This window comes from Aptenodytes forsteri, unplaced genomic scaffold, assembly GCF_000699145.1.
Source record: "Aptenodytes forsteri isolate BGI_AS27 unplaced genomic scaffold, ASM69914v1 Scaffold494, whole genome shotgun sequence".
Classification (NCBI taxonomy): Eukaryota; Metazoa; Chordata; class Aves; order Sphenisciformes; family Spheniscidae; genus Aptenodytes; species Aptenodytes forsteri.
In genome coordinates, this window is record NW_008794455.1 from 73,087 (window position 1) to 83,982 (window position 10,896).

Here is a 10,896-nt window from a genome sequence, read left to right on the forward strand (position 1 = left end):
CCAAACGAGCAAGAATCTCACCCGACAGCAGCTAGCAGCGAGATCCATCACCGGCTTGGGGCATTCACTGATCATCCCTTGGAAGGCAGCAACATCCAAGCCATAATCCTGTGAGGAAGTATGTAGAAAAGACTTCAGCTATAAAGTCCTTTAAAAGCTCTTCATCCTTCTCAAGGTGTAAAAGCAGAAAATGCTCATGGTTTAAAGCTTTTAGGGTCTCCATCACAGCTATTTTACTGATGGCTATGCAAAGGTACCAGGGCAACATCAGCTCTGGCAGGACTGCACAGATGGTAAATCATTAGCAGAGCTGAGAGACTGCAGCATCCTTCTGCTTGCTCTGTGCTACCCCTGTGGGGCAGTATGTGTCCTCCTGGAAAAGCTCAGACTAAGGCAACAAGGGCCACAAAGGCAGAAACCAGCAGAGGAACCAGCACCAGGTGCTGAGCAGTGGCTACCGAGGACAGGAACTGCAGATAATCTGGTCTTCCAACAGCAACTGAGAGACGAAGGGGTCCAGCCAGCTGTTTCCATAACTACAGCTTTGTCCCTCCAGACTTCAGAGTCTCTGATACGTAATTCTCCTTCATCTTGTGAACACAGATGGAGCGATAGTTCCTGTTCAGTCTCACAGAAACATGGAATAACCTCTGGTCACTGCAGGTTCTTTGCATTGCTCCTTGGAAAGCAGCAATTTGCTGTTTTCCTGCTGGATTTTTCATCCCTGTTCAGGATAAACTTTCCCTTCCCACTTTGTGGAAGGGAAATGTTGAAACCAAAAAGGCCATGTTTTTAGGGAAGCCCACTGTTTCCACATGAACTGTGTATTAATTGCAATGTATTTGAAAATAAACGTTTGTGATGAAAGTTGTGTTTAACCTGCCACTTCAATGGAGAAGCTGAAATGTCAAAGCAAAATGAAGTATTTGGAATTAAGGTCTTTAAACAGAAGTACTTCATCTCAAATTGTTGATCTAAAAAAGTTTTGGAACTGCAGATGCACTGAACTCTCATGCACTGAAAATTTTGAGATCAGATTTTCCCATGGAAAAACCTCTAGAGAGAAACCTGAGTGTGAACACATACACATGTGTACGGGTCTGTCTGGTCCAGAGAGAAGCCACAATCTGGTACCGTGGAGAAAACACCATTAGATCTGGCTGCAGGAATCATTACCTGAGTCCTGGGAAGCACTTCAGGGTCAGCTGGGATCCTGCCCAGGATTTCACAGAGGACAATGCCAAAGGAAAACACATCCACCTGCAGGACGGGTGGGAGAGCGGGAGGTGGGACAGGGCATGCACAGAAGAAAAGCATGAGAAAGGGGTGTACCAACGACAAGGTCCTTCCAGTATTTACACAAAAGCCCACTGGAGATGGAGGCAGCAAACCCCCAAACTTCTTCTGGGCTTCTGAATCCACCCAGAAACACCACAGTCCCACTTGGAATCCATCCTCATCTTCGGGAAGCCTGGCCCCGTGCTCTTGTTCAATGTGTCTGGTGCTTTTACCACAGCGCTGGCACCCCCCACAGATCCTGCAACAGGCTCATCAGGCTGTAACTCATCAAGCACCTTCCTCAGAGAGACTTCACTGTGTTTGTCCACGGCAGCAACCCATTTCCCTAAAAGTGTAACTTAACAAGGCCACATAAGGAACTTCCAAGGTGCTAAGCAGAGCATTACTGAGTAAAGGTCCAGGTAGCAGGGCAACATTTCCCAGGGAAAGGAGCGAAGGGCTTTTCTGCTGTTGGGACATGTCACCAGCAAGCAGAGGAGACATCCCCCACACTTGCTCGGGAGCTCTGAGGATGAACAAGGAGCTGGGAAGTAGTGCCATACCTTCCGGTCATAGGGCTCTCCCCGCAGCATCTCAGGAGCCATCCAGAAAGCAGAGCCCACTAGAGACAGCTTCCTCTCCACATCCTTCACAGGCAGCTCCACCACCTCCCTGGCCAGCCCAAAGTCAGTCACCAGCGCCTCGCGGCCCCGCGGCGTCACTCGAATGAGGCAGTTCTGAAAGGAACCCATGCGGCACGGCATGAGACACCTGGTGAGGAAGGGCCTGGACACTTCACTGAGTGGCACCTCACTGGCCCTCAGCCCCACCTCGCCATTACAGGTTCTCCCCTTGCCAGAGACCTGCATCCTGGCAGCACACATGGAGTGCGCGGGGCAGATTAGGGATGGACCGATCACATCTGAAGCCAGGAAAAGTCCTTTGAAGAAGCTGTTCAACAGACATGATAATCCACATCCTTTTACCTGAAAGAGACCTCAAAATGTGCATGTCAACCCTGTTCACCATTCAGCTGAAGGTGGGCAGGATGACAGCCACAGCCCTTCTCACTGCCCGCGGCTACACATCCCTAACACAGCTTTCTGGAGGAATTCCTACAAAATTATCTTGAAGTTTCTCAAAATCCCAGTGGTTTCAGCCTGTTCAGTTCCCCAGGATTTCCTCCTCGGCATTTGCTCCCAGGGAACTAGCAGAAACGACAGGCATCTTCTCCAGATGGCTCCCACTAACAGATTTCAAGTGAGCACATACACACTTCCGTACCTTCAGCCATCATCACTGCAGGTTTCCTAGGTTTCCCTGGGGAAAGATGAACCTCTTTCAGGGCTGAACCACCGCAGCGAGACAGAAGGGACAGGCAGAGACCTCCAGCATTCACTAACTTTCCACAAGCAGATCTGGAAAGCTCCTGAGCTCATCAGTCACCGCCAAATAGGAAATTACATCTCACCTGACTTCAGAGCACACTGGCCAAGAAACCTGTGGTCAGAGTGAACCAGGCTCTTGCCTTGTCCTTGCCTGGTGTTTGCGATTTCATGGTTAGCAACTGAGCCAGGTAAACAGCCTGAGATTACAAAGGTGAGTTTCATTCCTGTGCTGATGTCTCTCAAGACTGTAACGCTTGACTGGCTTACCCACTGCCAACCTTCATCAATATTTCAAGTTTCTCTTAAAAAGCTCACAAAGCACCAACAAAAATGGCTTGTAAGAGATACACCACCATCCAGCATCAACTGCAAAGACTTGCAGGCTCCATTTCCATGCATCACCAGGCCAGCCTCTGGCATCAGCTGACACAGATATGGTCCAGGCTGGTGGCCAACCCTTCAGCTCACATTCCCTGTGATATCTTGGACACACTGTGGATCTGCCTGAGGTTTGGGTAGTTTTGCCCAAGAGAGATCAACAAGGCACTGGCCCACCATGTTCCTACTGCCATACCAGTGGCAGAGGAAGAACCACATCAAAGCCTGTCCCCATGGACAAACCTGAGAATGGCAAAGCCCCAGTGCTGTTCCTACCCCCATTGAGCAGCATGAGCCCACGCTGAGGAAAGTAGCCTCCCAGCCAGAGGGACAATACACCAGGAATATGATGTGCCTTTGGGTTACACCCAAAGCCTATTTCCAGATGCCAATCTTCACAGCTGGCACACCGCCAGGGTGTGAAACCCATGGAGGTGATCATGCTAAAATTGGTGACCTGGACCCTCTGGATCAAGGAAGAACAAATTCCCTGCGCTTGAGTGAGGAGGCACACATCTCCTAAGCTCTGCTGGTGCTCTGCACACAGACTGGGACCATCTCACATGGCACTCACTCCCAGAGCCCATGACCAGCTCCTGTTAGCAACAGCTTCCTCCTTGCTGCGAGCAGGAAAGGAAATCTCTAAATCTGGCAGAGTTTCTCCTGCAACTGTAGGCAAAGAAAACCATGTGCAATTCTGCACACATTTCCATCTGGTTTCTTTTCTGACAGCAACAGCATTAGGAGCAATATATTTTTATCTCTATCTGGGTCTCCTGCTTGGCAAGTGATGAATGCAATGTAATGACAGGTTTTACCAAGAAAGCTTCCTTGCCTGCAGAGGGATTAGCATGGAGCAGAGGACCAGCATGAGGCCTGAGGCCTCCTGGTTACAGCCCTAAGGGGTCCCTGTATGGTCCCCTAACACAGTCGCCTTCAGCCATCCAGGGGTGACATCCCCTTTCCAGCTGCGTACCTTGGAGTTGAGATCTCGGTGGTAGATGTTCTTGGAGTGCAGGTAGATCATGCCCCTGGTGATGTCAGAAGCTAAGTCCACTTTTTCCTTCCACGTCAAAGCAATGTCTTTGTTGGCCAGCAGCTCCTCCAGACAGCCCCCATTCACGTACTGCGAACAGAGACAAAAAGCGGGTGGCTGTGCGGCCAGGCACAGGCTCCCCTGGAGCTTCCTGGGTGCTGAACCCTCCCTTGCCAACCCAGGAGCCCCTCCTTTGGGATGGAGGTTGGGAATGCCACCACACGCAGGGGGCCCTGTGTGTGGCATGGTGCAAATACCCCTCCTGGCACAGCAAGTCACTGCCAATCTCTGGGCTCTGCCCCACTGCAGGGACGGCTGTATAACCCAGCCATGGTCCTCACTCACGGGCAGTGAACTAGAGGCAAAAAGCCTGGCAGCAGCTCAGTCAACACCTTCTGCCACCGACAGTGTAGGAACAAGGTGACACCTCCCCAGTGCCAGCCCAGGCTTTTCCATTAGACCACACCACCATTCCAGAGCCACCCTGGAGGTCCTGCCACTCTCCGTCTGCTTTACTTTCTACTCCTGCCCTCCATCCCTGGCTCCTCCCCGCCAGTTGGCCCATTCTTGCCCTTTGGTGGTACCAAGCCAACCCAAAACACTTTTTGGCTATCCTGCCTGAATCTCACGGCCCTGCAGTGACTGTGCCCCACTCCAGCTGTGACCAGCTGTGGGGCAGGAAGGACCAGAAGCCCCTCCGAGGCAATCTTGCTAGTCCAGAGCCATTCACAGGCGCAGAAGTCGGAGAGGCGTAGATATGCATCGTAGGATGTCTGCCATCCTCCCTGCCAAAGAACCACAGGGTCCTTGCCTGCCCACAGCACACTTACAAGCAAGAAACCTTTACCTCCAGAATGGGGTACAGCTTGTCATCCTTCACACATATCCCAAGGTACCTAAGCAGAAGAACACACCGAAAAAAAGAAAAGAAGTTGTCAAGGTTCAGCTCAATCCCTCATTGCAGAACTGCCTTAGAGACACCAAGCCAACTCCAGCCCCTGCCAGTGCCCACTGCTCATGGCCGGAGGATGTGCCCACCTGACGATGTTGGGGTGGGACAGCTTCTGCAGCAGGCTGATCTCACGCACAATCACCTCTTGGTCCACATCGTTCTTGTAGATCTTCACCACCATCACTTTACAAGAAGCAGCCTGGGTCACCTAGAGCCAAGGTTGAAGCAGGACATCTCTTAGCTTCCAGAGGTCTACTAGCCCCTCTGGACAAGAACATCCCTTCCCAACCAAGGCCTGAATCTAATTTCCCTACTGTCCAGAGCTTTGTACAGTCATTTGCACAAGTGCAAGGTGCTGTCCCTTCCACATAAGCTCCACTCCAGTGATGCCTGCCTGGGTGGCTCGTGACAGCTAGGTCCCTCCTGTCCCAACACATCACAACACTATTTCTCTGCCAAAATTTGTGTGTTCCTTGGGCTGGAGCAGTTTCTCAGCCCACACTGGGTTACCACAGAGCTGACCTTCTCCCCTCCAATGCCTTGCATTCAAATGTCCCTTCCCAACTGCAGCCTGCCCCACATCTCCATCCCTCCTTCCTACCTGGGTCTGATCACTGCACAAGGCTGCTGGCTGCTCTCCTCATCCCCAATTCCTCCTGCAACCCTTGCCCACAGCCACCCCCCCTCCACGCAGGCTCTGCCAGACAGCCACAACAAAGAAAGCGCAGAGCCAGCTTGTCTCTCCCCCGGATCCCAGGACAGAGGTTCCATGTCTGCTTCCCAGCCACATGCTAACCTGAACCTCTGCTGTGGATTACTGCTAGACATTTCATTCCTAGGGCTTCCCCCAGGCAGGGATACTGGAAGCTAAAGAACAGAAAACAAAATGCTCTTCCCGCACCTTACAACACTGAACAGACTGAGCAGGCATTTTTAGGAGGAAATTTGCTGTCCCCTGTGGAGGCACCAGGGTTGGGCAGTACTGAATACAGGGGTTTCATGCAGGCTGCAGGACATGCAGGGGTGCCCTGGCTCTCGGCCCCGACAGGACCATCCAGGGCCCCTGCACTGCAGCTCATGTTATCTGAGTTGATGATCCAAATAGCAGTTTCCAGACCACATCACAGAGCATTGTGGTACTTTAAAATTTCCATCCTCAAGTTAGTATCTGTTTTAAGGAGACTCATGTATCAGGTGTGGCCCACACTGATGTCCTGACAGCTCCCCCAGGGCTAGCAGAGAATCCAGCCACAAGTTTAATTTTCTCTCATTTTGAGGTTTGTGAGGTTTTGTTTGTTTAAGTGAAAAATAGTTTCGACACAGCATGAGCTGGCTTAAGAGCAGCACTCTGAGTCCCAAAGTGTCACCCATTGCTCTCTGTGATGGTCACTTTATAGATAAGGTTACTAGCCCAGGTGAGGAGAACAAAGAGCTGCATGTAAGACCTAGCTGGGCTGGAAGGAGATAAAGGTTCATTATAATCAGGGTCACAAAACAAACTGTCTTGGAAGCAACATGAACTGCTGCTTCCTTTCTGAAGGAACGCAACCTGATAGTCGATGTTATCGCTGGAATAACTCTGCCTCTCTACTCGAGCAGGTCGTAAGGAAGCCAGGGCTCTGAGACCCTCACATGATGGGACTTCATAACCACAGACTGTGGGTCAGTAATCAGATGTAACTGATTATTAACTGTAATTGCACAGATGTAAATATAAGAAATGCTATTAATCAGCTTTGCCCAAAGACTGTGAGTGCCCTTATGCCCACAACGGAGTACAGGGAGCAGCTGAAATCTGGAAGATCTGAAAAATTTTCAGAAGAGCTAATACTGAGTTTCAGTGAGACCTATTAGCTCTGCACAAACTCTGGTGGAGACACTGAGGTACACCGAGCTTCCAGGTGAGGTTGCATGTCCCAGCTGGACACCAGCAGAGTTCACGAACACTGCCTGGGCCAGTGGAGTCAGTGAGCGCTGGAGGCGTTCCTGTCCACAGGGCAATGCAAAGTCCAGCCTGGTCTGGAGAAGAAATGACTGAAAAGCAAGTCACTGAAAAACAAGTTTTCAGTTTTGTGACTGAAAAGCACACACACAAAAAAGTAGTGGGAGAGATGGGCAAAGGTAACGGGCTCAGAAGGCCTCTTCCAAGACCACAAGTCCCAAGACTTTGCTCTGGCCAACCAGGAGCAGCCCTTGGTCCGCTCTGAATCACGCAAAGTGTCCAGCTTTGTCCTGGATCAGTGTGAGAACCAGGAAAGTGCAGAGGGGCCTCCAGGGTATTCTCATTTCATGCTAACAAGTGATGAAAGGTAAAGATCTGGTGTCAGCCCTGAGTGGAGAAATAAAGGTGAAAGTCTGGCACTGGAAAGTCGCGGAAAGACAGGGAGTGGGACTGTGCTTCCTAACATGTATGAAGCTTTTTGAGGGCCAACAGAGAAAAGATGTTGCTCAGAGGCTCCCTTTAGGCAATGCCTTAAACCAGCCTCAGAAAAAAGAAGTCATGGTGCATTTCTCCCCTGCTTTTGAGCACCTCATACCCCTATGTATGAGACAGCTGCCAATGAAGGAAGCTTTATGCCTTCCCCGAGAGAAACTCATACTTGAATAGCTCCTTATTGCACATCAGAAAACTAAGGCAGATAAAGCGGGAAAGTACCTTGTGCCCAGGTCATGCAATACATAACCCACAGAGCAGAAGGCTGTGCCCAGACCTCTTGAGTCTGAGTCACCAAGTAGAACCAAGTGAATCCTCCTTCCTCAGCCAACCCACATATAACAACTCCTGAGAATGGGCTTAACCGAAGGACAAAGGATGTCAAAAGCAGCAGGCAGTCAGCACTGGCAGTGCCAGCACTTTGGGGAGTCTATGTCCTTGCTGCGAGAGTGCTTTGGAAGACAGCATCTGTTGGCAAAGAGCTTCAAAGGACCATTGCCAGTGGTGCTTCGCAGCAGGAGTGCTGCTGTTCAGGCGTACGATTCCACAGGGGACTGGCTGACCCAAGAGGACCACGAGTCATCAGAGCACTCAGATACGGTCATGCTTGAGTCCCCAGACAAATGTCAAGTCCCCACAAAGGACTGTCCTTGTCCCAAGTCCTCCTCCGCTGTCTTCTGACTATTTGACACATAGCATTTCATTCAAACTTTATTTTTTTTTACATTTCTTTTTCTGCTTCTACTTCAAGAAGCTCATTCTTGAACTTCATTCAAGATCCGTGTCTCCAGCCTGCCTACTGCTGGAATTTCATTCACTGCCAGGGCAGGAGGGAAATGTCACACATGGAGGAAACAGCAACTGTTACTATGAAAATCTGCTAGATAAAGGAAAGAGAAAGCGATGGCAACAGCACGCTGCGTAGGTGGGGAAAGCAATTACTAGAGGGAGGCTGTGGTGGGGAGAGGTATTTGTCATGTATTGCTCCAGTCTGCAAAGAGCTGCCATAGACCTTTGGCTGGAGATTCCCCTTGAACAGCTTTAGTGCACTGTCCCTGGACCTGAAGTTCACCCAAAGGCTTTATCAGAGCACCAAGCCCAGATGCAGCAGAGGAGGAGGCAGAGCCTTGAGAAAGCAATGTGCATTTATCTATCCGACTTGCGTATTTTCTGCAGTTACATGATCCTGCCAGCCTGGCTCCATTAGTTTCAACTGGCCACATGTGCTTACACCAGCCAGGGATCTCACCCAGAGTATGTCAGAGGACTCCCCTGGTAGAAGCATCTTATGCTGGCCCAGGAGAAATGTGCAGTCATGATGTTTATCACGGGGCCGGTCAAGCTAAGGAGCTGAAAGCAATGGTAGAATCAGGCCCAATTTGTTTCCACTGGGTCTGTGTCACATCCCAACAACCAAGACCAGTGTCAGCAACCACATTCTGGAGAGCTGCTGGGAGGAGAGATAAGGTGGGCAAACCTGGCACACTGCAAAGCAACGTGGCATTTGCTCTCAGAGATGAAGGCTGAGTCTCATTTCCTAACATGATGCACCTCCTTTTGCTTTGCTGTTCATAGAGCAGTGATCACCGAGGGCTTGCAGGGAAAGAGCCCCAAGTCCCATCCACTCCCCTCAAATAAGCAGTGGCACTCCCGGGCTGAGGAGCAGCATTGGAGGGGGAGCAAAGTTAGCAGCACCCTGGATCCTGTGCTTGCTCAGAGAGGGTTAAACAAACTCCCACACCAGTGGAGCTTGGTGCAGGGAGTGACTCACAACAGCCCCAGTGAGAAAAGCAGTTTTGCTTTGGTGACACACCATCCGCATCATGCACTGGCTTGCAAGGAGCCATGGGTCTCCTGACATGAAGGCAGCAGAGGCAGAAGTGGATGGACCAGCAGCCTGTCACAGCCTGACCCTGCCCTAGGTCCCCTGCTCTTCCCCAGCATCACCGTAATGCAGGGCAGCAGCCAGAGAGGGTGACAGTGCTGGCGTCTCCATGGGGTGTGGATGGCAGGTGTTCTGGGAGACACACACAGCTTAATTTTACATTCTTTTTCTCTATATATTTTTCTACAGTTTTGACAACAAAACCTGCACAAAGCATAAATATCCCCTAATCTCATCCAATACCCAATTTAGCTCCCTGACAAGCCTGTTGTATGGCTAGATGACAGTATCGATGAACACTGATTGATCAAGTCCTCCCATCTCCTTTTTCACTATGGAAGGGGAGATGTGCATCAAAGGCCATGTGCTAGGTGCGCAGAGAGCGGTGTCCTTTCTTCCCTCACCCCATCCAACCTGCCAGAGTGAGCTGGGAGGGAGGAAGATGAGGAAATAAGCTCAGGGACAGGTTCCTCAGGTGAGGCACCTCAGCAGCTGCTCAGCTGCTCTCACACAGGTCGCAGGCTGCCTGCATGTCAGTTTACCTTGTAGACCTTGGAGAAGAAGCCGCTGCCTATCAGCTCAGCGTTGAAGTTTTCCCAGAACTCCAGCTTCCTGACAGCCGTGCGCAGCCTCTGCCAGCGGTCCACATGGTAGTAGGTGTCGGACGACTCACCATAGTACTGCATGGGGCCAGAGGGCTCCGGTGCAATCAGCCCTGCCTCGCACATCATGGGGGCAGCAGCTAAAACACAGTGTATTTCACAGTGAGCCAACAGCAGCATTTGGACATCAAACAAATACCTGCACTAGAGACCAGGACTGGACGAAGCCTCAGGAACAGAGGGAGAGGAGACAAGGTACCAAGATGATGCACCCTGCAGCACACATTGCGCTGGGAAGCACCCATGGGCACTGTCTCCTGGATAAGTCACCCTGGGCTTAGGCCTGCCTTATGCAGGTTGTATTCGGACTTCTTTAGACTAGGACTTAAATTAGCATATATTCACTTATACCTTCTAAAGGTTTATGATAGATAGGATGCATCATCTTCAACACATGATAATGCAGCCCAGGAAAAGTCCAGGGGACTCGGTCTTGCTCAGCCAGCTTATGTTGGGTTAAAAGCCACTGCGTCTAAATTGGGTTTTTAGCATAGGTCACGTGCCACATACTAATGCCACATCCGTTATCCCAGAGCTCTAGACATTGCTTAGCTACTATTGCAGACAGAGGGTCATGGCTTGAGTGTGCCAGCAGGAAACACTCAATCTTAAAGGGGTCCTCACTTGGCAGGTGCCTACAGTTCATTGTAAGCCTTAAAGAATCACAGAACAAGGAAATACCCCAGCAACCCTCCTCCTGTCTCTGTATCCCAAATTTGACTCCAAGTGCCTCTGCTAAATTGTCTTCCTTTTCCACAGCTCTGATTCTCACACTTCCCTCTCCAGTCCCCTCCCTCCGGTTCCCCTTCTGCCTTTTATAGCACCAGGCTCACACTCCTCCAAAGCCATATGCCATCCTTCCCCTTCTCCCGCATCACTTGCC

At 50.7% G+C, this 10,896-nt stretch overlaps 1 protein-coding gene across 1 annotated transcript in view; it reads right to left on the reverse strand.

The window, feature by feature from the left end:
- Positions 1 to 10,079, reverse strand: part of LOC103908302 (dual specificity testis-specific protein kinase 1-like) — a 12,276-nt gene extending 2,197 nt beyond the window's left edge. The window contains exons 1-7 of the mRNA XM_009290654.2: positions 9,894 to 10,079; positions 5,119 to 5,240; positions 4,928 to 4,976; positions 4,021 to 4,170; positions 1,842 to 2,015; positions 1,177 to 1,260; positions 22 to 108 (exon numbers count right to left, since the gene is read on the reverse strand). Coding sequence (XP_009288929.2) covers positions 22 to 108; positions 1,177 to 1,260; positions 1,842 to 2,015; positions 4,021 to 4,170; positions 4,928 to 4,976; positions 5,119 to 5,240; positions 9,894 to 10,079 — 852 coding nt within the window. The remainder of the gene's footprint in view (positions 1 to 21; positions 109 to 1,176; positions 1,261 to 1,841; positions 2,016 to 4,020; positions 4,171 to 4,927; positions 4,977 to 5,118; positions 5,241 to 9,893) is intronic.
- Between the last annotated feature and the right edge of the window lie 817 nt (positions 10,080 to 10,896).